This window comes from Lutzomyia longipalpis, chromosome 2 (genome assembly GCF_024334085.1).
Source record: "Lutzomyia longipalpis isolate SR_M1_2022 chromosome 2, ASM2433408v1".
Classification (NCBI taxonomy): domain Eukaryota; kingdom Metazoa; phylum Arthropoda; class Insecta; order Diptera; family Psychodidae; genus Lutzomyia; species Lutzomyia longipalpis.
The window spans coordinates 13250017-13274371 of NC_074708.1; the positions used below are offsets into that span (position 1 = coordinate 13250017).

General features: G+C 36.5%; 4 protein-coding genes across 14 annotated transcripts in view; 1 reads left to right on the forward strand and 3 right to left on the reverse strand.

Annotated features, from left to right (window-relative positions):
• The window catches only part of LOC129790671 (protein Gawky-like), a 30067-nt gene extending 7666 nt beyond the window's left edge, over positions 1-22401 (forward strand). For 3 of the 9 annotated variants that reach the window (XM_055828303.1, XM_055828305.1, XM_055828304.1), the window contains 5 exons: positions 13474-15870; positions 15966-16112; positions 17294-17493; positions 17593-17671; positions 17904-22401. In XM_055828303.1, coding sequence (XP_055684278.1) covers positions 13687-15870; positions 15966-16112; positions 17294-17493; positions 17593-17671; positions 17904-17942 — 2649 coding nt within the window. In that variant the 5' untranslated portion in view covers positions 13474-13686 and the 3' untranslated portion in view covers positions 17943-22401. Of the gene's footprint in view, positions 1-13473; positions 15871-15965; positions 16113-17293; positions 17494-17592; positions 17672-17745 lie in introns of all 9 variants that reach the window. The other 6 variants (XM_055828311.1, XM_055828312.1, XM_055828307.1 and 3 more) reach the window with 4 other exon arrangements.
• The window catches only part of LOC129790725 (cathepsin B), a 59679-nt gene that overhangs the window by 10140 nt on the left and 25184 nt on the right, over positions 1-24355 (reverse strand). The gene's annotated exons all lie outside the window — the stretch shown is intronic.
• On the reverse strand, positions 1453-3180 carry LOC129790730 (uncharacterized). The gene is made up of 2 exons (XM_055828408.1): positions 2694-3180; positions 1453-2487 (listed from the first exon to the last, which is right to left on the reverse strand). The coding sequence occupies exons 1-2, from the start codon at positions 2760-2762 to the stop codon at positions 1687-1689; spliced, it is 870 nt and encodes a 289-aa protein (XP_055684383.1). The 5' UTR covers positions 2763-3180; the 3' UTR covers positions 1453-1686.
• LOC129790678 (leucine zipper putative tumor suppressor 1) overlaps positions 7012-24355 on the reverse strand; it is a 44600-nt gene continuing 27256 nt past the window's right edge. Inside the window, exons 1-6 of one of the 3 annotated variants that reach the window (XM_055828338.1) lie at positions 10493-11139; positions 10286-10433; positions 9851-9977; positions 9545-9737; positions 9032-9433; positions 7012-8936 (exon numbers count right to left, since the gene is read on the reverse strand). In XM_055828338.1, coding sequence (XP_055684313.1) covers positions 8040-8936; positions 9032-9433; positions 9545-9737; positions 9851-9977; positions 10286-10433; positions 10493-10942 — 2217 coding nt within the window. In that variant the 5' untranslated portion in view covers positions 10943-11139 and the 3' untranslated portion in view covers positions 7012-8039. Of the gene's footprint in view, positions 8937-9031; positions 9434-9544; positions 9738-9850; positions 9978-10285; positions 10434-10492; positions 11140-24355 lie in introns of those variants that run through there. The other 2 variants (XM_055828339.1, XM_055828337.1) reach the window with 2 other exon arrangements.

The window sequence follows — 24355 nt, forward strand, 5'->3', positions numbered from 1 at the left end:
GGGTTTTGTTGTACACAGGCCCCCCATAAAGAAGTTATAAGTGTGGTGTTGATGAACAGCTGAAGACTGGTTTACCATGCTGAGCAATAACAAAAAAGTTAAAAGACTTTTCCACCTTATACATTGAAAACTCCTTGTATCTGCAATTTCTTCCTTTGTTATGCTTATTCTTTAAACTGCATTTTATGTGGGGTTAACAATACCCATTGAGGTTGCAATGTGACTCAGCTAAATGTCCGGGAAAAAGAGAGTTTTGAGCTTAAAGAAAAAAAAACGAGGGAAAGTGTGGCGCAACAAATCAATTTTTAATGCTGATCAATCAATTTAAAATGAATTTTTCAAATAACGATTGCGCCAAGATGTAGATGAAATTGTCCAGAAGGCAATATTTTAATTATCACCACTCGGTTTGACTATACGGAACACGTATAAAATGTAGAATATTGATGTAGAAAAGTTGCTGGATTGAAAATTGAGTTTATTGTAGAGGAATGTGGGTAATTTGTGCTCTCTATTTGATCAATATTTAATGGGAAGAAAGTAAAGCCACCTACTGACTTATTTTTTTGACTGTTGGCTATTGTTTAATGAGAGAAAAATCTTATAAAATGATTTGGATAACATTGATGTAGTCCAATTAAGTTGGGCTACCTAGAAATTCTATTTGAGCGGTAGGGCACGGCTAACTAAATGCCCCACATGCGCTCCCGACGAAACTCAGAGAGAGACTGACTCATACCGGAGCGTGCATACGAAGGTTGCTAACACATACCCGCATAGCCTAGGACATTTAGCTCGCACATTCCCTCCACCCATTAGCCATGAGACTAGGGTCTGGAAAAAATTAGGACTACATTCGGCCATACTGATGTGGTGACGTCCCTTGTCACCGATGAGCGTAGTGAGTCCACAGTTTTGGAACACGCCACCTCACCCGTAATCCGTTCTTTCCCCACATCAGCTCGGCTGTCCTTACACGACCAGATTGACTGATCCACAGTCGAATAAATCGACCCGACCGTACCACAGCGCGGTCGACACGGCAAGATTGCCAAATGATCAGATTTACTGATCTAAGGTCAGTGAATCTCCACCCACGGATGGTATGACACAGGACCTTTCCCACAATTATGTGGAAAACACGGCATAATTGCCAGCACCAACGACATCCACCGTAAATGCCATTGAACACGGAATTATCTTCTTTTATCCAACCCACCACCAACGCAGCAAGCTCGATTAGAAGAATAATTCCCCGCTACTGTGACTCCAAGTACCTTCCCAAGGAAAATGCTTGTGCCAAGATAGCGACACCCCCCTCACAAGAGCCAACCCCACGAGAATTTTAATTCATTTCGATTCTTTAATTCAGGGCCTTCATGAGATAACACAAGGGGACACACAACCACAGACCTAAAGTCTAATGACACGACCCATCGAGCTCAGAAGATGTCAATACTTCAAGTACTTTATTTCAAAAAGTTTCCACAACATCTTCCTTTTCTTCCTTCGGGCAGTGACCACAATCAACTCCCCCTGATTCACATGGAATTTTCTTTAAGAGATTTCATTAATTTTCATCATCAGTGCGTTCTTAAGATCATCTACATCAAAATTTCTCCCCCTACTTGGACATACAACCTTCACGAGACCTCACTATGGTCAATGGTTAACTTCATAATCACATTACTCCTTACGGGGACACTGCTTCACTAAATGATCCTCCGAACCGCACGCAAAACATCGGCGTTTTCCACTCTTCTGTGCTCCAGTTGTTGTCTCCCCTTCTTCCTTGTCCTTTGCCACGTTCACTTCGTGTGTCTCTTCCTCTTGGGATGCCTCACTAGAGCTATCTTCTGTCTCTTTCTTTTTGTTCACCATCTTGTCCGGATGACACTTTCCATCCTCCGATGAGCTCTTGCTGCTTGAGGGACTCGATTCCTCACGATCCTTTGTCACAATTTTATCCACCTTTTTCATATAGCTAAGAAAGTCTGGAAGATTTCCAGCCGGAGCAGACAACAACAGTCCTTTAACCATCACATTTGGAATTCCTTCGATGAGGTATTCCCGAATATCGTCATCCCGCAGGTTAATCCTCCGGGCCTGCTTCACCACCGAGTGAAAATACTCCTCCACTGATTCCTCTTTCTTTCGCTTTCTCATCCTCAGTTCATGGTGAATTTGGACGCTCGAGAGTTTCTCCGGAAAATTCAAAAGAAGTTCGTTCTTAAATTCCGCGTATGATCTGATAGCTCCTTGATTTCCCTCGTACCAGTCCTTCGCAGCACCTTTAAGCCGAAATACGGCAGCTACCAACGACTGTTGAGCATCCATATCGAAGAGCATTCTTGCATCATCCACCTTTCGTAGCCATTCTACCGCGAGCAACCCGTTCTTCTGCCCAGGATCAAAGGCCGGAATGAGTGCCTCCATTTCGACCGCTGTGAGCCACGGACGGTACGCGGTAGGAGTTGTCATTGTTACCTGTGAATCATAACAATTTAACTTCAATACACTGACCAAAATGTGCACCATTTATGACTGAAGGTCAATCAACGGGAAATTCTACGATCCTGTGCAAAAAAATCAATGTCGCCCGTCCTTGTAAATTTCCTCAACATTTATTGGCACTTCTTTTCCTTTTGCACTTGATCACCCCATTTTCCGATTGATAAACCCCTTGAACTTACGGTACTTTCGTTTCCTGGATTGTATCCACTGTCCTCTTCTTCACGGAACGTCTCCTCTCCTGTTGCCATTTACCCCCCAACACTGAGAAAAACCTAAATTCTCACCAGATTTGTGCTTTTCTTGGGTTAATGAACACTTTTCCCATTCACTTAACACAATTTGTTTGCTTTTCAGCAGCTGACCAAAGCCTTTTTCTTGACAATTTCCCCGTACACGAAATTTCCGCCAAAACAACACGATACTTGTCAAATTCCTTCGAAAATATTCTCGAAAATTCTCTTCACGACGACAGAGAAAACTTCGGAGAATTTCGGGACAGGACTGAATTTGGGACAATTTGAGACGTTTGAGAGCTCTCACACACACACACATTCACACAGAATTATGAAAATCATGTTGCAACATGTACGACAAAAATTTAACACAAAGAAAAATTCGCATGTATTTATGTTTTTCATCTCTTTTTTTCTTTTTATTTTTCACTCTTACCAACGGGCACCCCATCCGCCACTTTTTCTTCGGCGATGGTCTCATCCGCGTGCCCCGGGGGCAGAACACCCCCCGTTTCTACTCACAGTTTCCCTTTTTGGGGCCCTTGATGGTTGCCTCTTGCCGCAAATCTCGCTGCCAGATGAGGAAGAAATTCTCTTTCCGAGAATTTTGCCGTCCGCCATCTTGTCGCTCCGTCGATTGCGCAGCTTTTCCACACTTTTTTTCACAATTTCTCACTTTTCACTTTCACTTCTCGCAGTTTCACTTCTGCGATTCTTTAGGGATCTTCATCCCACTTCTGATTATGTAGTCCAATTAAGTTGGGCTACCTAGAAATTCTATTTGAGCGGTAGGGCACGGCTAACTAAATGCCCCACATGCGCTCCCGACGAAACTCAGAGAGAGACTGACTCATACCGGAGCGTGCATACGAAGGTTGCTAACACATACCCGCATAGCCTAGGACATTTAGCTCGCACATTCCCTCCACCCATTAGCCATGAGACTAGGGTCTGGAAAAAATTAGGACTACATTGAGTAATAATTTTATAGCAACATAAACTACAATAATTCGGAAATAATAAATACAAAAATTAATTGAATTAATTGATATTAAGTTGGTGCAAAATTTTAACCCTTTCATGTCATTTCGGTAATTTTGACATTTTAGAGGTTTTTTTTCAAATTCTTTTTTTCTTTCTCTTTAATATTCTTCAAACGTAAAACGTTTGGGCTTATAAGCGCTCTAAAAGTTCAGGCAGAGTAAGGAAATATTTTACGGTTACAAATCATTAAGATACAATAAAAAATCAAGGATTATGAAGAGCTATAAAGATATCTAACTTTATAATAAACATCAATCTATAGAAAAGAATCGTTAAATGTAAAGTTAGTTAGTTAGAGCTTACAAAAGAAATTTTAAATGATATAAAAGGACGTCTAACGTAACGTAAGAAAAAAAATAGGAAAAAAATGATAGAAAATAAATGTAGGGGAACGTGGCCCAATTCGGACCCCCTAAATTCTGTTTCAGAAGGATTGAAAAAAGTCATATTAAAATGAATTAAATCTTTCCAAGTTTGGTACCATTGGAAAGGTCATTTAATAGGCTAACTTTGTTCTATAGATGCAAACCTTCTAACTCTTACCTGTTCTGAGTAATAATGGAATTAAAAAAAGTTGCTAAAATTGCACTTTTTCACCACGGTGTTCTAATTGCGACCCCCCGAGTGTTCCAATTGCGACCCCCTGTTTTTGCCGTAATTTGTGGGTTTTTCACTAGTAGATCACTTTTATCACTACTATAAATAGGAAAAACACCATGAATTACCCGGAAAAGCCGGAAAATCAAGAATTTATTTTCATTTTTCCCCACATTTGTTTTGACATTTCGCCCTTGAGGTGAATACACACACTTTCACACACACCGACAATTGCGCACTCACTGACGTAATTCGCAGAAAATCCACGAAAATTCTTCTGAGGAATGCGTAAATTACACTAACTGCACTCCCCTTTGGCTTTAGGAACATTTTCACTGCGAAAAAACTTTCAAAAAACGTGAAAAAATATTGATTTTCCCGAAATCAAAACACAGCGCGGTCTGTGTGAGAGAGACACTTCCACACCACTACACGCATGCGCGACTGCTTTACCGTGGTGAATGGTGGAAATAGACGGTCCGAATTGAAACATTTTGGGGGTCGCAATTAGACCATTCTGCATGTATTACATTTTCACTTAATTACTTAAAATGCCTAAAATCTTTTAAAAAAATTGTAAATCAAGTAATAAACTAGACCCTCTCAGCTACAGAAACGCGGCATAATTTGAGACATAATAGTGAGAAAAAAACTCATATCAACTTAGTTTCTAAAATCAGAAAATGTTGGCCAAGTGCTGAAAATGAATTTTGATTTTTAATTTGCCCTGTTGTGTACCAAATTAATTTATTTTAGGCGCTAACATTACCTTACTATAATATCTTCATAATGTACTGAAACTAATTTTATAATATTTCGTCATTTACGAGAAAAAGGGGCGGTCGCAATTGGGCGGTGGTCCGAATTGGGCCACGTTCCCCTATTATTTATTTTATTTTTTTTATTTATTGTTTATTTTTCAAAATAAATGTCAGACGTTAGAATTGTAGAAGTTGTCAAAAAACTGCTTATTTGAATGCATCAATTGTTAATGTGGTTTAGTTAAACTTCACAGTTCTTGAGCTTAGTCGATTTTCTTATATTATTATTTTTTATTCTTATAATATTTTTTTTATATTGAATGTCCAATATGTCCGATATTTCCAATTTAGAAAAAAAAATTAAAATAATTCAAATATAAGAAAATCCAATATTTCACGTTTAGGTCAACGTATGATCTAATGGACATGAAAGGGTTAAAATATAAATGCTTATTGATTAAAAGAAGTTAGGTACTATTCTTTAATTTTATTTTTTTGTAAATTGTAAATGAAAAATAATTTTAAAATTGTTTTTTTTTTAAATCTTTTTGGAATATAAATTTTAGGCAAAGTCTTTTTTTAATTCTTTAATAGATGTTTTATCCAAGTCCATTTGGTTTCCTTTATCTGACTCTAGTTAGTGTCTGTATTTACCTGTATACTTAACCAAGTCTTCCAACTCTTTAATGATTCAACCTAATAATAATTAAAAGAAATTACTCTTGAATTTTTTGAGTTATAAAATATAGTTCACAGAATTATGCATTATTTTCAAAGAAATAAAATTAAAGTGCGTGATCACATTTGTTCAGCGAAAAGATATATCATTTCCGACCGATTCATAATTATAAAGAAGTAAAATAAAAAGCCACTTTGCAATGGAAACCACCGCGTGTTATGAATTATACAATAAGTTGAAATGAAAATTATATAAAATTTGCTGAATGAAAAGACAACAAGAGTTCACTTACCTTCTTGGCAAGAATAAGATTGAGCCCTCGTAACACTCAATGAGAGTCTCTCATTAAAAAAAGGTGGAGAACAAAATAATATTTTCGTGGGAAAATTACTTGACAATTTTTTGCTTCAAAATCACGGTAGTTTTGACGAATAAAATACTAATTTGAGAGTTTTTATTTTTCAAATTATTTTTGGATTATTCGTCGTATTTTTTTAAAGATAGTTTCTTGAAAAAATGGCCCTTAGGAATGGACCCAAAATTGTAGAGAAAATGAAGGTAAAGCTGGTAGAGAAATGGCGTGATTGTGTTTCTTTTAACATCTTCTCACGCCTTCTCGTTTTTTTTTTTAGCAAGTCTCACCGAGTTATTCGGAATCACTTGCATTTGTGGGAAAAACGAGAAATTTATCCATGAAGACGTCGCAATCGTTACTCAAGATTGCCTCAGAGTCAAGTTCAAGGCAAAATTTGATGGAAAGTGTGCCATTTTTTGCATTTGATTCGGCACTTTTGAAAGCCAATAGGCAGGGGCACCTTAAACTAGTGCAAGGTGAAATTAGAAAGGTTCTTCCGGATGTTCAGATGAAGAAGAGGAACATGGGACGTCCAAAGAGTTCAAGAAGGATTCCCAAGGATTCCACAGCCTACAGCAGGCGCCTCAAAGAGTTGCTTAGGGTGAAAATTCGTACCCCACGCACGCTTATGACCCCATTTAGAGTTCAAGAGTCATTCCAAGGTCCACAGATGATTAATCCCACCAACCTTAGGCAAATGAATAAACAAGAATCATTCGAAGATTTCCTCTACAATCGTTATTTTCCCAAAAATGAAGTAGTTGGACGCACTAGGGCATCATTTTAGACACTTTTTGGAGGATTAGAAGAGGAAAAAAAAAGAAATCGTTTCAGTGGAATGCATCTAAATTTATTCACTAAAATTATTTTTATATACAGGAGCAATAAATAGGAGAAATGTCTGGCTGAGAGCCAATGTTGTTTTTTTTTATTTAATTCTTACTCGTGCATCTAAAATCCACAATGCTGTGTCGAAAAGCAAAATACATTATGAAGAAATTAAGATTTTTTCACAAATTGAAATTAAATATTTTTCTTTAATTCCTAATGAGAATTAAAATCAAAATTTTAATTATCTAATGCAATTTCGTAAGGCTTCAGTGGTCAAAAGTTTGAGATTTTGTATACAAAAAATAGTGCATTGCTTTATTAATTCTACATGCAAAATGATTGTTGCGTGGAAAGTGATTGATTGCTAGGACCTAGATCTATAGGTTTGTGCGTAATAAGCTAAGACAGCCTAGAAATAGAGATTTTTTTTGTTTGTTTTTTCAATTTTCTGATTTTTAATAATTTTCTGCTCTAGAAGCAAGATTTTGTAGGCTAGAAGTTCTAGAAGCTGAAATATATAGTCTATAGCTATAATTTCTAGTCTAGAAGCTCCAGAAGTTAGTATTTCTATACTAGAACCTCTAGAGGCTAGAATTTCTATTCTAGAACCTCTAGAAACTAAAATTTCTATTCTAGAACCTCTAGAAGCTAAAATTTCTATTCTAGAACCTCTAGAAGCTAAAATTTCTAGTCTAGAAGCTCTAGAATCCGGAGTATCTAGTCTAGAAGCTAGAATTTATAGTCTAGAACCTACAGAAGCTAGAATTTCTAGTCCAGAAACACTAGAAGCTAGAATTTCAATTCTAGCAACTCTATAAGCTATAATTTCTAGTCTATAAGCTCTAGAAGCTAGAAACTCGTTCATTATTCATTTTTTGAATAGGAACTCAAACTTCAAAACAGAGATAATATTTTTTATGAAGTGCTTAAAGACCAATTTCCTAGGCTGTGTTAGCTTGTAAGAAATTCCTAGGTCTATTAGGGATAAAATTAACTATCTTTTTTTTTTTGTATTAAGATAACCCCTAAGATGGTGATGTTTTTTCACTACCCTCCCCAGAGATTCCTTTCGCTTCGAGCTTCTCTTCTAGCATTTGTGTACGTTTTATCATTTGCATGTAGCTTAGTTGTAGTTGTCGCTGGTAGAAGAGAACTTTCTCCTTCTCTTCTGCCCATTTGAGCTTCTCTTGGTCAAAACTGGCCTTTGCTTCTTCAAGTTCCGTCTGTAGGTGCTTCACTTGATCATCTGTACTGTCTGCTGTTGTGGTTGGTGACGAAGCCTGTGACTTATCACATTTACTACTCTCCGTTTCACTTGCTTCGTCTTCTTGGTCCATTTTAGTCGTTGGTGCGGGTTGTAGGAGATTGAGGGTCATGTTGAATAGGTTACTGACACTATCCTTACAGTCGTACGGGTAGATCTGGTTATTGAGGAAGATTGTCTTCATTTCATCTATCGTTGGTGTTTTCTTCTTGTCTGGATTATTTTCCACCTTTGCTAGGAATGGGTAGTCCTGCAGGGTATTTCTTTTACTCTCCTCCATCTTACTCAGGCATTTTGTGATGTCCTTTTCGGGGCATTTATTGCGTTCCTCACCGGAATTTGAATCATTTTCCGTGTAGAGGAAATCAAGGATATCTCTGCGATACCTTCCAACTGTATTGCGTCCCGGTGGGATGCCTTCGTAGCTCTGTAGTAGGGATACGTCGGATAATTCCTTGCGTAATTTCTGAATTTCATTTGTCATTGCCATTATAACTTGATCCTTGAGGATAATTATGCGATTCAGCTGTGAAACTTCCAAAGCTGTATCCATTGTGGTCTCCTGTGCATTCTTATGGGTTTGCCTGTCTTCCCAATTTTGATTGCGAATCTCAATGCGGAGTTGAGCAATTTCCTGATCTTTTGCCATGAGGTCATTCTGTGGGATGAAAAAAAAAGAGAGAATTTTCATGAAAGTTATGAAATTTATTTTGTGTGCAAAAAGGTGATTGATGGTGGTGCATGTGGACAAACCTGAGCATCGCGAAGTTGTGACTTAAGCAGGGCTGTTTCACCACTCTTCTGACAAATGGCCCAATCTGTCTCCTCGAGGCGTGCCTTAAAGTCCGCAATCATGCGCCGTAGTATTTCCACCTCCTCCGCTAGGTCACTATTTTGCTCCTTTAGGTCTTTTTCGGTGATCTTAAGGTGACACAACTCATTCCTGTACCGTTCACACTGATCCCTCACCTCACTTATTGTACCATTGAGGCGTTCAGCATCTTCAGCGGCACGTTTTTTATGCTGTCGCAGCTGGAAGGATTGCATCATTAGCATTTGCTCTAGCTTCTGAATTTTCTGTGCATTGGCACGCAAACGACTTTCATGAATGATTTTGAGGCGTTTCACTTCATCCTCCCAATGTTTCTCCTTATCCTAGAAGGGGAAAAAGTTATTAGAAGATTCTGTCTCTCGTGTCTCAATGAACATTTGATTACTCAAGAGATTTGGAAAGAATATTATAATACAAAATAAAATGGGAAATACCTGATGAACTTTAAATATTACTTTTTCATTGTGCTCCATTGTTTGGCGCAAATAAGCGAGTTCCGAGTCACGATCACGCAGTGCTGCTTCCAATTCTGATATACCCGAGTCTGATGGTGATGGTGTCATATCCAATAGGTCCTGATGATGATGGTGATGGTGATGATTGTGATGGTGATATGGCATTATTTTTCTGCAATGTACAAAGAAACAACAAAACAAGTCAATTTTCCCACAATTCTCACTTTCACTTTCCATCCCCCCATATGTGTGTGTTGGCGCACATATTGGCTGCACATAACTTACAATGTACTGTGACTAGTTGCAATTGAGTCGGGGGACTTTGATATGGATTCTAGGCTGTCGTATGGGTTGTAGTAGTGTAGTGATTTACGATTACCAACGCTGCAATTGTACCTCAAGTCGCTTGTGCCTGCAAAGAGATATTGGAAATACCGAGGGGACCATTAGTCACTTGAAAGGTGATTAGGGGGTTGTGTGGTTGCGACTATATTTTTCAAATCTTTGTGCAAGCGCAATCTTCCGAAAGTCCCACAGACTCTCACTATATACACAGACAGGTTGCACAATGCCCCCTTCATGTTAGAGCAAGAAACAAGCGGGGGATCAATAGAGATAATAACTATTAAATTAAATCGGATCAAAAGGTCGTGAAATTTCTCATGAAACCTTTAGGGCTCTTCAGGTTCAATCGTTGTGAAAAAAAAGAAGAAAACTTACTGCCGAATTTTAGGTTATTCCCCAAATTGGCCCCAAGAGATGGTGTAGAGCCATAACGATCGCCCAAGTCGCTAAATCTCTGATTTACAGGCTCACCAGCAATGTAGGGCATTGGTTTGAAGGCTATAGGTCGTATCACTTGCTTTCCCTGCAAAGACATTAAATAAATTGAGGAAGAAATTAAGCAAATTAGGCTTTAAAAATCACCTGTTCTAGGACTCCGCTGCATGATTGAATTTTGGGTGGTTTGGCTTCATTCCCCCCATTTACAGGAATGGGGTTGGTACTTTCGGGTGGGTGGTGATCGTGTGTGGGTTGTGGGGGTGCGGTGGTCTCACTTGTAGCTTTATTCTGCTCAAAGATGTCTCGAATGAGACGAAATTGTGACTTTCGACTATTGAGATCATCAACAGAGCTCATCCGATGGTGCTGTGCCACAATGTCCGTGAGTCGTTTCTGTTCACGTCGTGATTTCAGCGTGCCCGTACTGAAGGGCATCCCATGCGAAGAGGGTAGTTGGAGTGATGTGAGGGGTGACGATGAGGCTGTTGCACTCTTAATGGGTGTATAGATGTTATTTTCAAGTGATGACGATCGAAAGTGACCCTTAGATGGCGGAAGAGCCGCTGAATGATACTTTGCTGGTTCTACAGACATTCTTCCTCGGTGTGTATGCGCGCGTGCAATCTCACTGATGGATTCCTGATGGGGAGCGAGGGGAAATGAAACTCCCAAATGTCACTCTCTGTTGGGAAGAGAATTGAATGGGAAAAGACAGAATGAGACTGGGGATAGATGCTGTTAGTCGATAAGATCAGAGCAATAGTTTGTGTATGGTTTGAAGAGTGCGCGCACAACCGAGTGAATTCTTTAACATATCGTCCCCAAATGACACGGTGTGTATGTGTGTTGTACGTATTCTTCGTGAACATGGAGAGCAACATTGTCAATTGTGGGCATTTTCACGTGAAAATTCACAACAGACGATAAAATCACATGTGGGAAACATTTAATAAATGTCGCAGAGACATTGCACCACGGAGGAGGTTTCAATTGCATCGAAATGTGTCTCTTTCATCTCGTCTTTTAGCTACATGTGAGATGCAATTGCAATTTTGCACTCTCTGAAATGTGGCGCGAAATCTCTCCACATAGGTTTCACATAGTTTTTGATCATCACGCAGTTATGGGGCTATGTGGTCAAGTTTAGAAATTTGATCGTCCATTAAGAGTTTTTACTTTTATTTCAATTTTAAAATAAGTTTTTGAGGGTTATATTAATTAAAACTGATGATAGGATTCTCAAAAAAACAATACTAACTTCTAATATGAGATCGGGGTAAAAAAGATCAGTTTGTATAAATATGATCATCAGTTCTTTAAGCATTTTTCATTCTTTTATTTTTCTTCCAAAATCGAACATTCTTCAGTAAGATCCAAACAAATGTTTTAGTTTTCAAATTTATGGTTTATTAGTTCTTCGTATTTTTGAAGATCTAGAATTTTTCCTTGATTAGATTTAGCCCAATTTTATTTAAAATTTGAATTAGGTTTAGGAAAACTTTTCTAGTCTCAAATCTAAGAACAAATTTTAGTAAGAAATCAAATGAGTTAAGAAAGAAAAAAATAATTTAAAGCTTTTAAAGATAGAACAGAAATAGGAATTATAAATTTGATTAAAAGGTAGCCTAGATCTATAGATGCTAGAAATCTTAGAACAATATTGATTTTTCAATTTATTAAAAAAAAGTTTTTAAACTGAATGTTTTAAAGCTTTTAAGTTTCATTAAAAGTCATAGGTGAGATGCTAGAAAACTTAGAATATGATAGATTCGATAAAATCTAAAGTATTTTTTTTTATTTTCTAACATAGATCCTAATGCGCTAGAAAACTTATAACAGGATAGATTTGTTAAGATCTTGATTTTTCAATTAAAAAATTTTGTTTTGTTAAAACTGAATGATTGTAAGCTTTTAAGTTTAATTAAAATTCATAAGTAACTTTAATCTTAGGATGCTAGAAAACTTAGAACAAAATCGATTTGCTAAAATCTAGATTTTTCAATTTCTTTTAAAATATTTTTTTTTTATTATTAAAACTGAATGATTGTATATATAAACTTTTAAGTTTGATTAAAAGTCATAGGTAGCTTAGATCTTAGGATGCTAGAAAGCTTAGATAATGGGCCTTATTCAGCGACTAAGTAACCCTTGAAATTCGCTGTAAATCTCGAATTTTCAGTACAAAATTGAAAGATTTCAAAGGTTTCTTGGTCGCTGAATAAGGTCCAATGATCTATTTGCTAATATCTTGATTTTTCATTTTTTTTTAAGTTTTCTTTTAATTAAAACTGAATGTGTTTAAGCTCAAAAGTCATTGGTGAGATGCTAGAAAACTTAGAACGAGATAGATCTGTTGAGATCTTAATTCACATTTTTTTTAAAGATTTTTTTTTTACTAAACTTGTCTAATGCCTAGAAAGTCAATTTTTGCGAAGCTCATAAGTTTAATTAAAAGTTATAACCTAGATCTTCTAGAGCATAGGTCTTCTAGATCCTTTTCGGAAATTTTTCTTTAAAAAAAATCAATTTAAATCAAAACTAATTTCTTCAAGCATTCTGCCGAACTCTTTAGCTCTTCCCTTGTGGCCTTTTGCCTCCTTTTTGCTTAAAGCAACAACAAAAACGTAGAAAAAAGTCATCAATATTGCGAATAGTGTTCATTAGGAGTGAATTGTTTCATGTCTTTCTACTTTTGGAATTTTTTTTGTCACTCTGGGTGCACTCCTTTTGGCATTAAAGGAGGGTTTTCTCATACATGCAGTGGTTGTACATTTGATCAACTTGCTGTCGTTGTAGTAAAGAATGCAATTCTTCGGTGAATTGGCAGTCAATAATGTGTGAGATTGGCGAAAAAAAAGCGAAAGTCTGCGTGTGAATAAAACTCTGAGGTGTGTCGCACTGTGTGTAAGAGATATTAATTGAATTTTCTTGCATTAGATGGTGGAGATGAATTTCCTTGATTTTGTGAATGAAATTGTGTGTGAGGAATAGGAAATTCATTCATAGAAGGTTTCTTTTTTTATTTGCCAATAGAGGGACATGTGGCCAACTAGCGCCACCTATTGCGTAAATTAAGTTCCTTCATTTAGTAATGGGGATTCTTTTTGCATTAATTTCCTTTGCAGAATTCGACGTTTTTGAAACTTTCGCAAAGGCACTTGAGAGGGTCACGAAAGTTTCGTGTGGGTGTGCAGGGAGAAGCGCAGCTGAAGAGTTTTTTTTGTTGTTGTTTGTTTGTTTTGCAAAGCAAACGCAGCGCGGCATCTTTTTGCGATATTCCAACAAATTCCACGTGGTGATGGTTAACGCACAGACGGAACAAGTGTGAAAAGAAAAAGATGGCAGGAAAAGACGACAAAATGGAAAGGAGTGATATCGAAACAATTGCCAATGTAGATCATAGTCATAGCGTTAAGGGTTACTTTAGGTACGATGAGTTCCTGCAGTCGAGCGGTGCAGCACCTGCTGTGAGTGGATGGGGGAGCCCTGCAAAGGGTGCCTCATGGGGGGTTGAAAATGCCGCCGGGGGTACACTTGGTGGTGGTGGTGGCGATGGGAAAACAACGACGGCGGATGATAATTGCAATGAAGATGGTGCTTGGGGGACGTCACGTCTCAATTTGGGCATTGTAAAGGCATCCACGACGGAATTTGAATGGCCCCCACCAGGTGGGAAGGTTTTACCACCAAAAAATGATGGGATTGATGCACAGCAAGCACTTCCAGTGGCAGCAGCAAATCAGCAGATCAGTGAGAATCCCAATTTGAATTTGAATGTTAAACAAGAGGTGGCAACGGGTGAATCTGAGGCAGCTGTAGCACCCGTAACACCGGGGAATGCAGCAAAGAATCAACTAAATCAACTGAGGGATGCACTGTATGCATATGATGGATGGGGGAAGGATCATGTGAATCAGGAGACTCAGTGGGAGGTTGCACTCTCACCAACGAAATCTCTCGAGGTGTCGGGCGGTGTGGCGGCGCCAACGGGTACGGAGCTATGGCACGATAACCTCACAAAGGCTGGGCAGACGGTGGCACAGCAACCGGCGGATGACAATCGCGGTACATGGGATCATGTGCCATCGTCCAATTTTGGCGGGACCTGGGGTGATAATAGTGAGCTCGATGAGGGTAGCAGCAGTGTGTGGTCTACCACGCCAACAATGCCACCACCAGCAAGGGAATTCCAGTGGGGTATTGGAGTTGAGGGGATTGCACCAGTTAATAAAGCCCCTGGGGCGGCTGTTGTGCCGCCACCACAGACTGCCGTGGAACCCGATAGTGGTGCCTTGGGTGGGAATATCTGGGCAACAGGTGGTGGTGGTGGTGGTGGACCAACAACTCCCGGGGCTGCAGCACCGAGTGGGGGTGTGTGGAATGATACTCGTGCCGATTCAATGATTCGGGGCGGTGTGTCGGGACGACTCAATCTAATGGATAACCCATCGAAGGCATCTGGCTGGGGTGAGGATCCCCTTGTGCAGTTGCCACCAGCTCAGCCGGCAACAACGTCCTTCTGGAGTCAGCATCAAGCACCGCAGCCCGTCCAGCAGGCACCTCAGCCCACCGGTGGTGCGGCCACATGGAATCACGACATTCCCGATGTGAGTGGTGTGAGGAATCGCCTGGCACCGGGTATGGGAGCCGCTGCGGCTCCCATGCAGCCCCCACCTAATCTCCCCGATCGCTTCGCAGCAAAACCCGATGGTGGTAATCCGTGGGGGCAGAATATTGCAAAGAATGGCCTTTGGGATCAAATGGGGGCTGATCGTGGTGTACCAGAGGGCGGTAGTGGTGGTCTCTGGGGCAAAGCCACAAGTGGAAAAGCATCCAATGCAGGCGTATGGCCCGATCCAGGGGACTTTCGCAATTGGACACCAAATGGACAACCGGCACACTTCCCCAATGGCATGAATAAGTATGCAATTGGAAGTGGCGGTGGTGGTCGCATGGGGGGCACCAGCAAAGTGCAGGAGATCATAAGGAGCAGCAAACAATTCCGTCTCATGAGCACAATGGGCTTCAAGGCTGATGACATTGAGACAGCACTCCAGATGACAAATATGAATATGGATGAAGCCGTTGAGCTCCTTGGGCAGTCGCAGCGAAATAAATTTGGCAACAGCGGCGGTGGGGGAGACTTTTGTGAGCCAGGACGTGCCTTATCGGGACGTTTCCCGCCGCCACCATCTCATCCGCATCAGCAGCCGCAGGGGGGTGCTGCTGCAATAAATGGCAGTGGTTTGGACAATGCGCAGCTGCTACATCTTCAGAAGTACCTGAATCAGGCTTCCAACAATCCTTTGGCATCATCACAAGGGGCTGCTGGGGGTGGCATTAACTTAAATCAACTCCAGGCGTCTAATCCAACCACCGAACCATCCATACATCAACTACGTGCCCTTGTGCAGCAAATTGAAATGGCAGTCCAGGCGGGTTATCTAAATTCACAGATTCTCAATCAACCGCTCTCTCCTCATACTGTGCAACTTCTAAGTCAACTCTTGAATAATATCAAGGTTTGTTTACAAACAAAAATCATTTTCTAATGACTTTTTTTTTTGGTATTTTCCGGGGAAGTTTGTTTAATTGATTGTGGTTTGTTTCTTTGTAGCACCTTCCAGCACCTCAGAATCAAATTACTCCTCAGCCATCACTCTTCAATAAGCAACAACCACTTACTGATTTTCAGCGGGCTCAGCAGCAATTCGATCCACTTGGGACACTGCAGGGAAATTTCTCAGACTTGGCATTGAACAAGGTAATGAAAAATTGTCTTTTTCTCTACTTTTTTTTATGAAAATCTTAGGGGAATTTTATTGCTAAGCTAAGACGAGCTAAGCTGTCAAGGGGATTTTTAAACGTTAGAAAAGAAACAAAATATTTTAAAGAAATCGTCCAATGTTCGACTAGAAATGTCAAAAATTGAAAAAGGAACGTCAAATGTTATAAAGGAAACAAAACTTTTAAAAGAAAACGTCAAATGTTACACTAGAAATGTCAAACTTAAAAAAAAAAAACTTCAAATGTCAGCTTAGACTAGAATTGTTAAACGTTCAGAAATAAACGTCAAATATTAGAATTTAAATGTCAAATTCAGCGTTTGACATTTCTTTCCTTCTTCCTTTTTCACGTTTTCTCTTTTTAGTAAAAGGAAACGTCAAAAAGTTAACAAAAACGTTTAATGTTTCCTAAAAATCAGTCAAAATGAATTAGTATAGTATATTTCCAACCCTAGAAATGTCAAAGATTAAAAAAAAGTTTAATGTTAGACTAGAAACGTCAAACGTCAATAAAGAAACAAATTTTTTAAAGAAAACGTCAATTCTTAGATTAGAAATGTCAAACCTAAAAAGAAATACGTTAAACGTGAGTAAAAAAAACAAGATATTTGAAAGAAATCGTCAAATTTAGACTAGAATTTTTAAACGTTCAGAAATAAATGTCAAACATTGGCATTTAAATGTCAAATTCAGCGTTTGACATTTCTTTCCTTCTTCCTTTTTCACGTTTTCTCTTTTCAACAAAAGGAAACGTCAAACATTTAACAAAAACGTATAATGTTAGACTAGAAATGTCAAGGGTTAAAAAAAAGTTTAATGTTACACTAAAAATGTGAAACGTCAATGAAAAAACAATTTCTTTTAAAGAAAACGTCAAATCTTATACAAGAAATGCCAAACTTAAAAAAAAATGTCAAACGTCAGTGAAAAAACAATTTTTTTAAGAAAACGTCAAGTCTTAGACTAGAATTGTTAAACGTTCAAGAATGAACGTTAAACGTTGGAAAAGAAGTGTCAAACCGTTAAAAAGAGAACGTCAAACTCTCGTTTCTCTTTTATCAAAAATCATCAAAACTTAGTTTTAGAAGAAAAATCTTCTTGATTCTTAAAAAATGAAGAGATTAAAAAAAGACATTTCTGATTGCCTTTATGAATTAAGGTTCTATCTCAACAGCAGCCGAATCCGAAGCTGCCATTTGTCCAAGCTCAGCCTACCTCTCAAGTGCAGAGTCGACTCAATCAGTGGAAACTTCCGCCTAGTGCTAGTTCAGACAACGACATGGCGAACTTTTCCAGAGCTCCAGGAACTTCTACGAAGCCACCGCATCTCGCAATGAATTTTTCCATGAACTACGAAGGGTGAGTTTTGTTTTTTTTTGTTTAAAGTTTTTCTTTGCTTTGATTTTTAAGACTAATTTTTAATTTTTTAATGTTTTTTTTTTTGAAAATTGTTTTCAGGCCTTGGTCTTCCGAACCAAATAACACATCTGACGGCTGGCCAGATATTCCAGAATTTGAACCGGGAAAACCATGGAAGGTGAGTTACTAGTAGTCCATACCAGACAAAATTGCTTGTGTTATTTGCTTTCGAACACTTTAAACTTAATGTAGTTTTAAATATTTTACATTCACAACCAATTTATTGACAACATCATCTCAACATCCAAAAAAAAAACTATTAAAAAAACAAAAATATTGTCCAAACCAATGTATTTTTTAAAATTAAAAATTTAAATATTTTTTCCTCTGTGTGTGGTGTGAATAATCAGGGGCCTCAAATTAAGACAATGGAAGATGATGAAATGTGATGAAGTTTGAGTTTAAATTTCCTACAAAACACACACAAAAAAAACTGAATGATAAAGAGAGAGAGAGAGAGAAGATAAAGGAAGAAGGGAAAACCTAGCACTGTGCAGCGAATTTAACTTTAGAACGCATCGAGGCTCAAATAATCAGCGGTGTTTTATTAAATTAGCTGGTTTTTTTCATTCTAAAAAAAAAAATAATAAATCAGCAAAAAAGTTGCAAAATTTCAAAGAAAAAAAAAGCCATAATAATTTGTAATGTTTAGTAAAAAACTTTATATAAACAAAAGTCTATAAATGTATTTTTGATTTTAAGTGCAAGTCATTTTTTTTGGAAGTTTATATTGTAAAATTATTGCTATTATATATTTTTTAAATATTGTATTTTGATCGAAATAAATATTTAAAAATACTTGTTATTTTTAAATTATTTTACTAATTTTTTTTCTGATATTTTTTTATCATTTATTTCTCATGAATTGGTATTTTATTAAATTTTTTTATGGAGTTTATTTGATAAATTTGAAATTAAAAAATTAATATTAAATTTCTCTTGTAGAATCTCTTAATATTTGATTTTTTTTCTTGATAGGTTAAGTTTGAAATGAAATGTTTAGCTTGGGGGGAAAATGGGGATTTTTTAAGTATGAATTTGCATTTTAGATATTAGAAAGATCTCACAAAAAAAGCCATGGTTTGATTGAAAATTGCAACATAATTAACTAGTAAAATAAGTTCAATAAAATCAAGACTAAAAGCAATTCTTTTTGACTTTTTCAAGGGTTTTTTTCTCGTTTGATTAACAACAGAAAAATTCGGGTAACGGATAAGAAGATTTTGAGAAAATTCGCCTAATATTGGCAATGGTTTAGCTTTAAAAATTATAAAAGGATTTTATGCTTAAGCTCATAAAGTTATGCTTTAAATGGAAAACATACAGACACTGACTTATGCTCAATTAAAAAATCATTAAATGGCTCTTATTAATTTTTTTTAAAGAATTTTAATTTTTTAAGGACTTTTAGGCTTTAGAAGTATAGCTGAGTCGCTAAATAAATTAAACATACGTTGTTTGTAGCCTTATTACAGCTAGAAATTGAATATAATCAGTATTTGTTAAGTTTGGGAGTTAAATATTCATTTTTCCAATCAGTATAAAATTCAATTTGATCGAGAACTTAATTTTATCAGTAAAGAATCTCTTTAATCTTTTCAAAATAAATCGATAAATCAGTAAAAAAAAATACCTATTGGCAGTATAACAGCTCAAACTATTCAGTTAAACGTAATCATTTGGTCAGTAAAAAAACATTTTATCAGTATAAGAGCTCAAATTGATCAGCTTAAAGATAATTTGGTCAGAAAATTGTTACTTTTGTTTGAAAAATAATTAAGAATTTTATGATCAGTATAAGTAATTTGCATTGGTCAGTAAATAAATTATTTGGGGTCAGTAAAGGAATTACATTGAAGCCATAATTCTAATTGTAGGAATTCTAAAACGCACATTTCCCTTTCAGATTGAAAAAAAACATTTAAATTAACATTTTAATAAAAGAGTTTATTCGTTTGTGTATGGAAAAAAAACTCATGGAAACAATTGAAAAAACGCGAGAATAATAAGGGCCAAAGAAACTTCTCATTTTCCACTGAGATCAGGGAAATAGTTGGCAAAGTTTGCTCAAAATATAAAAAGTGACGTCATTTTAAGCATTTTTCGTCTTCTTCGGGATTTAAAATGGATTTTCTGGTATATTAAACGCTTAGTCAGTTTACAATAAATATTTTAATTCATTTATGATAATTCTCCTCCAGTGATTTTTGTAAAATTACTTCAATGCTTTATGGATTAAAAACAAGTATAAAAATATATTAATGACGTCACTGTTTGCATTTCTTGGCAAAGATTTACCGAATTTTTAAAAATAATCTCAAAGAAAAAAAGGTTTCTTTGAAGTCTTCTTATTACTTTTTGATGCTAAAACATCAGGTATTTCCCAAATTGTTTTATTCAATTTCGTTTTTTTTCTATTCAGAAATGAATAAACTCCTTTCAAAATTTTTCAATTAAACTGAATTAATTTTCTTTCTCCATAAGATAAAAAAAAATCTCATACAATCATTGTAAATGGTGCTGGAATAGCTAAATAAAGTCAATTAATAAGAATAATGACCATATCTCCCAGTTCTATTCATGATTTTATCAATAAGTTTCTTTATGGGGAAATATTAGAAAATTTTCTTCCAAAGTGCCATTGTAAAACATAAATGAATTGCATCTTATGCCGAAAGCTTCAGGGGTGTAAAAGCTTTTGGTGAGGATTTTTGGAAGCCAAATAGGATTAGGCAGTGTCTGTATAAATTGAAGAAAAAAATCCACTAAAGCTAATTCCAATGGATTGTCCAATATTAATCCAAAATTAAATCTCAATTATTCCATAATTATTAAAGGAAAAACTAAACAGAAAGGAGTTTATTCAGTCTTGGTGCAAAGAGATCCTCTATCGCAGAACAATTTTCACCCATATCATCTTGTAGGGAATCATAAAAAATAGAAGAATCACGAGAGAAACTCCCCAATATCCACTGGGATCACATAGAAAAGTGCAGTGATAGAACAGTCCGGGAAAACATAACCTCAATTTTGGAACAACATTGAAATGAATAGGATGAACTTCATTGTGTTCAACCAGCGTGGCATCGGGACCTCTTGAGCTTCTTTTATAACCTTCTCAACCTTTCCTGCCTACTCGGATGAAGTTTTGAATGATTTTTGCTTCATCTCTGGTTTTCCGGGTTTCCTGTTCCAAAATTGAGGTTATGTATTTCCGGACTGTGCTATCACTGCATTTTTCTATGTGACCCCAGTGGATATTGGGGTGTTTCTCTCGCGATTCTTCTATTTTTTATGATTCCCTACAAGATGATATGGGTGAATATTGCTCTACGATAGAGGATCATCTTTCATATAAGATTGAATAAACTCCTTTATGGAAAAAAGTCTGTGGATCATTGGGATAAATTCTGATACAAATCTTTTCTTTTCTTCTCTTACAATTCCTCAGTTTTGAGGTTTTTGGTATTCTGGGAAAAATCTTTTAAGATTTTGACATTTTATTTTTTTCTTTAAACGAGTTTCTCAAAGAGAATTCCTTTTTCCAGGCTCTTTAAAGATCTTTCTGACTGTTTTCTGGATAAACTAATTCTTTATTTGTCTCTTATAGAACGATTTAAAAATATCATCTGTCAAAATCTTTCAATTAAGTTTTAAGTTGTTAAAAAAGAAAAGATTTTTATCAGAATCTCCCCCATTATTGGACAATTCTTATAAAACAACGCTGAATATTTTGAATCCAGAAAAATAAAAAAATTAAATAATTCGTTGCACAGTGTCATCCAAGTCAGGGCACCAAAAAAAAACTCGAAGAAATCTGTGTTTATTTTTTATCTTTCCAAGAATGTCGTGGGTGCAGAAAGAAGTTAAAAAAAATGGATAAAAGAATAAAAATTCTCACTTAATTTTATACTGATAGCAATGGAACGTTGAATCACACATCCAATTTACACAGTAATAATTGTTTTAAAAAAAAATGGAGATAAAGAAAAACAATAATGAGATGAAAACACACTACATGCCTTTAGATGTTTAAGAATGACAAAAGAGTGAATAGAAAGTGAAGCTAAAGAAGAAAAAAAAACTGATGAGAGGGTAAAAATTTTTAGATGATTGAAACTAAAGAAAAAAAATGAAGTTGATAGTAAAAAAAAAACGTTTTTAAAGTGTTATTAAGCTGTAAAATGTAATGGAGATTGATTAAACTGTGATTTCAAAATAGCAAAGTACATAAAAAATGCCACTTTAAAAGAGTAAAAAAAAATGAATCATGTTATCAGTTTTTCTTTCCTGTTTGTAATCAATGCATAGAGACATTTTAAATGAGAGCGTGCGAGAGAGAAAAGTTTTTAATTAATAATTAATTGTACCATAAAATGCGATTAATTGAATCGTATTTTTTTCTTCTTATATCTATACATTATTTTTTTGGTATTGTCATTGTTCAAAATATTTTTTGCACACGAAAAAAAATGTACACACACAAAAAAAAAATGGGATGTGCAGAGAGAATTTTTTCTTCCGTGGGTTGTTTGGGGGGCAACGGGGGAGGGGTGGGTGAAAGAATGCCAGAAAAAAGGGCAGTAATGCCGCAAGTTTAGAAAAAGAAAAAAAATAAAGGAAAAGAAGCAAGAAAAGAAACAAAGATTGAAAGGAGGGAAAACGAGAAGAGAAAAATAATTAAATTATTGTAATGATATTACAAAGAGAGTAAAAAAAAAACAAAAAATAAATAGTTGTTTAGGTATTAGATACGAATAATGTTTAACCATAAATATGTACATCTTGTATACCGTTATGGTGAAGTTCGTGACTTTGAAACAATAATACCGTGTGTTCTAAGATGCAGAACCTTTTTTTTTCTTCTTCTTCTTCTATAAAATGCCTCCAATGCTACATACTCTCCTCCAATTCAGCTCCCCTCCTCCCACCCTATGAGCATAAAATTCCTTGCGTTTTGCTCCCTATATAAATGAGAAAAAAAAAGAAGTAAAATCCGCGCGCGCGAGCTATCTCGGCGGCATTGTGTTGGGCTCTCTTTTCTCTGCACTTGCTACAACAACGCTGGACAAGTCCAATGGGGTGGTTTGCCACCGTCCTCCCTCCCCGCGACACCCGTGGCCACCAATCCTTCGCCCCAACGAGATACCTCCGCAAGATTCCATTGTGTGCCCAGCATAAATTATAACCCAGTGCAGAGCGAGATGAGGGAGACAATGAAAATGTAAGTGCAGTATAGATTCTCACGTGTTGCAACCATCACGAATAGCATGTGAGATTTTTCTTAATAATTTTTCCCTTTTTCTTTGCATTTAATTCAGAACAATGCGGCGCCCCAAAGAACTTCTAATTCATAGTTACAAAGAATCCAAGAAGAATGTTTGGAAAACTCCTCAACTATCACCAATAACGTTGGTGAGTCTGTAATGAGTGGAAGTTGTCCGGAAAGAAATTGCTATTTTTGCGTGCAAATGTGTGGAAAGAGAGCTAAAGAAAGAAGCCGAACGGGTTAATTTGCTCTCAACAAGTGCTATTTAGTGTTTTACAGAGATGTCTGCGAAATAGTTAAACGTGCAATAATTTAATAAACATTTCAGAGGTCAGAGTCTGTAGTGAAATGCTTTTTCTTTATAACAGTGTTTGAAACTTTCAGGATATTTGTATGGGAATAGGAAGTAAGGTAAGTTTCTTCTACTAAGTTTATTGAGACATGCTTTAGTTTTTAGGTCTGTTTTAGGCTTTTATTTTAAGATCAAGTTTTAAGATTAACGGTTTAGGCTGAATTGAGATTTAACAGACGATCTCTTGAACTGATGTCTCGTCAGTTTGAAGACGATCAAAATATGCGTCTGCTCATTCTCTTACAACTTTTGTAAAAGTGATAAATGTTTAGGGGCACGTGGCCCAATTCGAACCTCTAAAGGTCCGCGCAGAATGAGAAAAAATCGTATAAAATGAAGAGCAATAGTCTTAGAATTTGGTACCATTTTAACCCTTTAACATAGAAAAACAACAAAAAAAACAAAAACGTGAAACATAAAAACATTGAAACATGCGCTCTTTTATCGCGATTTTTATTCTATGAATTTTTTTAGATGACTTTTCTCACTCAGAACGTCTTCTTTGACCCCTTATGCGTGAATTTGATGCAATTTGTAACATAGAAAAACAAATAATTGAATAATTGAAAAAATAAAATGTTTCACGTTTGGGTCAACGTATGACCCAAAAAACCTTAAAGGGTTAAAGCCCGTTTAATTTCCTTTAACTCACATAACTTTCTACATTTAAAGTTTTATAAGTTTTAAGTAATAGGGGATTGAAAACATTCCCCTATAGAGCTCCGATTATACTTGACCTATCCTTAAAAATTAAAATCTCAAAAGCTTTTCCTTAAAGAAATAGGCCTACTATCTTTAAAAACGTAAGTTTAGCTTAAAAAACTTAGACCCATCCTAAAAAATTTAGGCCTAGATTAAAAAGTTAGGATTCGCCCAAAAAAACTTAGGTTCGTTTTAAAATCTTAAGCCTAGCTTTAAAAACACTAAGAACTAGCCTAAAAAATTAAGGTCAATAAAAAAATTAAGGCTTTAGCTAAAAAAAAACCAGGGTTTAGCTAAAAAAAACTTAGGCATAGCTTAAAAACTAAAACCTAACTTGGGAAACTTAAGTTATGCTTAAAAAACTGCGCGTGGACCAAAACGCCAAATCAATAGGGGTGCCGCATTGGCGGACAGTGGCACGGGATAGGAACAGATGGAGGAGCATCCTAGATCAAGCCAAGGCTGGAGACCAGCTGTAG

What these genes read in the sequence shown, in the direction of transcription:
- LOC129790730 (XM_055828408.1), bottom strand. Translation starts at nt 2,762, where the DNA reads ATGGCAACAGGAGAGGAGACGTTCCGTGAAGAAGAGGACAGTGGATAC. An exon ending in ATCCAGGAAACGAAAGTACC is followed by an intron (nt 2,488 to 2,693) that starts GTAAGTTCAAGG and finishes TATGATTCACAG; the next exon opens with GTAACAATGACAACTCCTAC.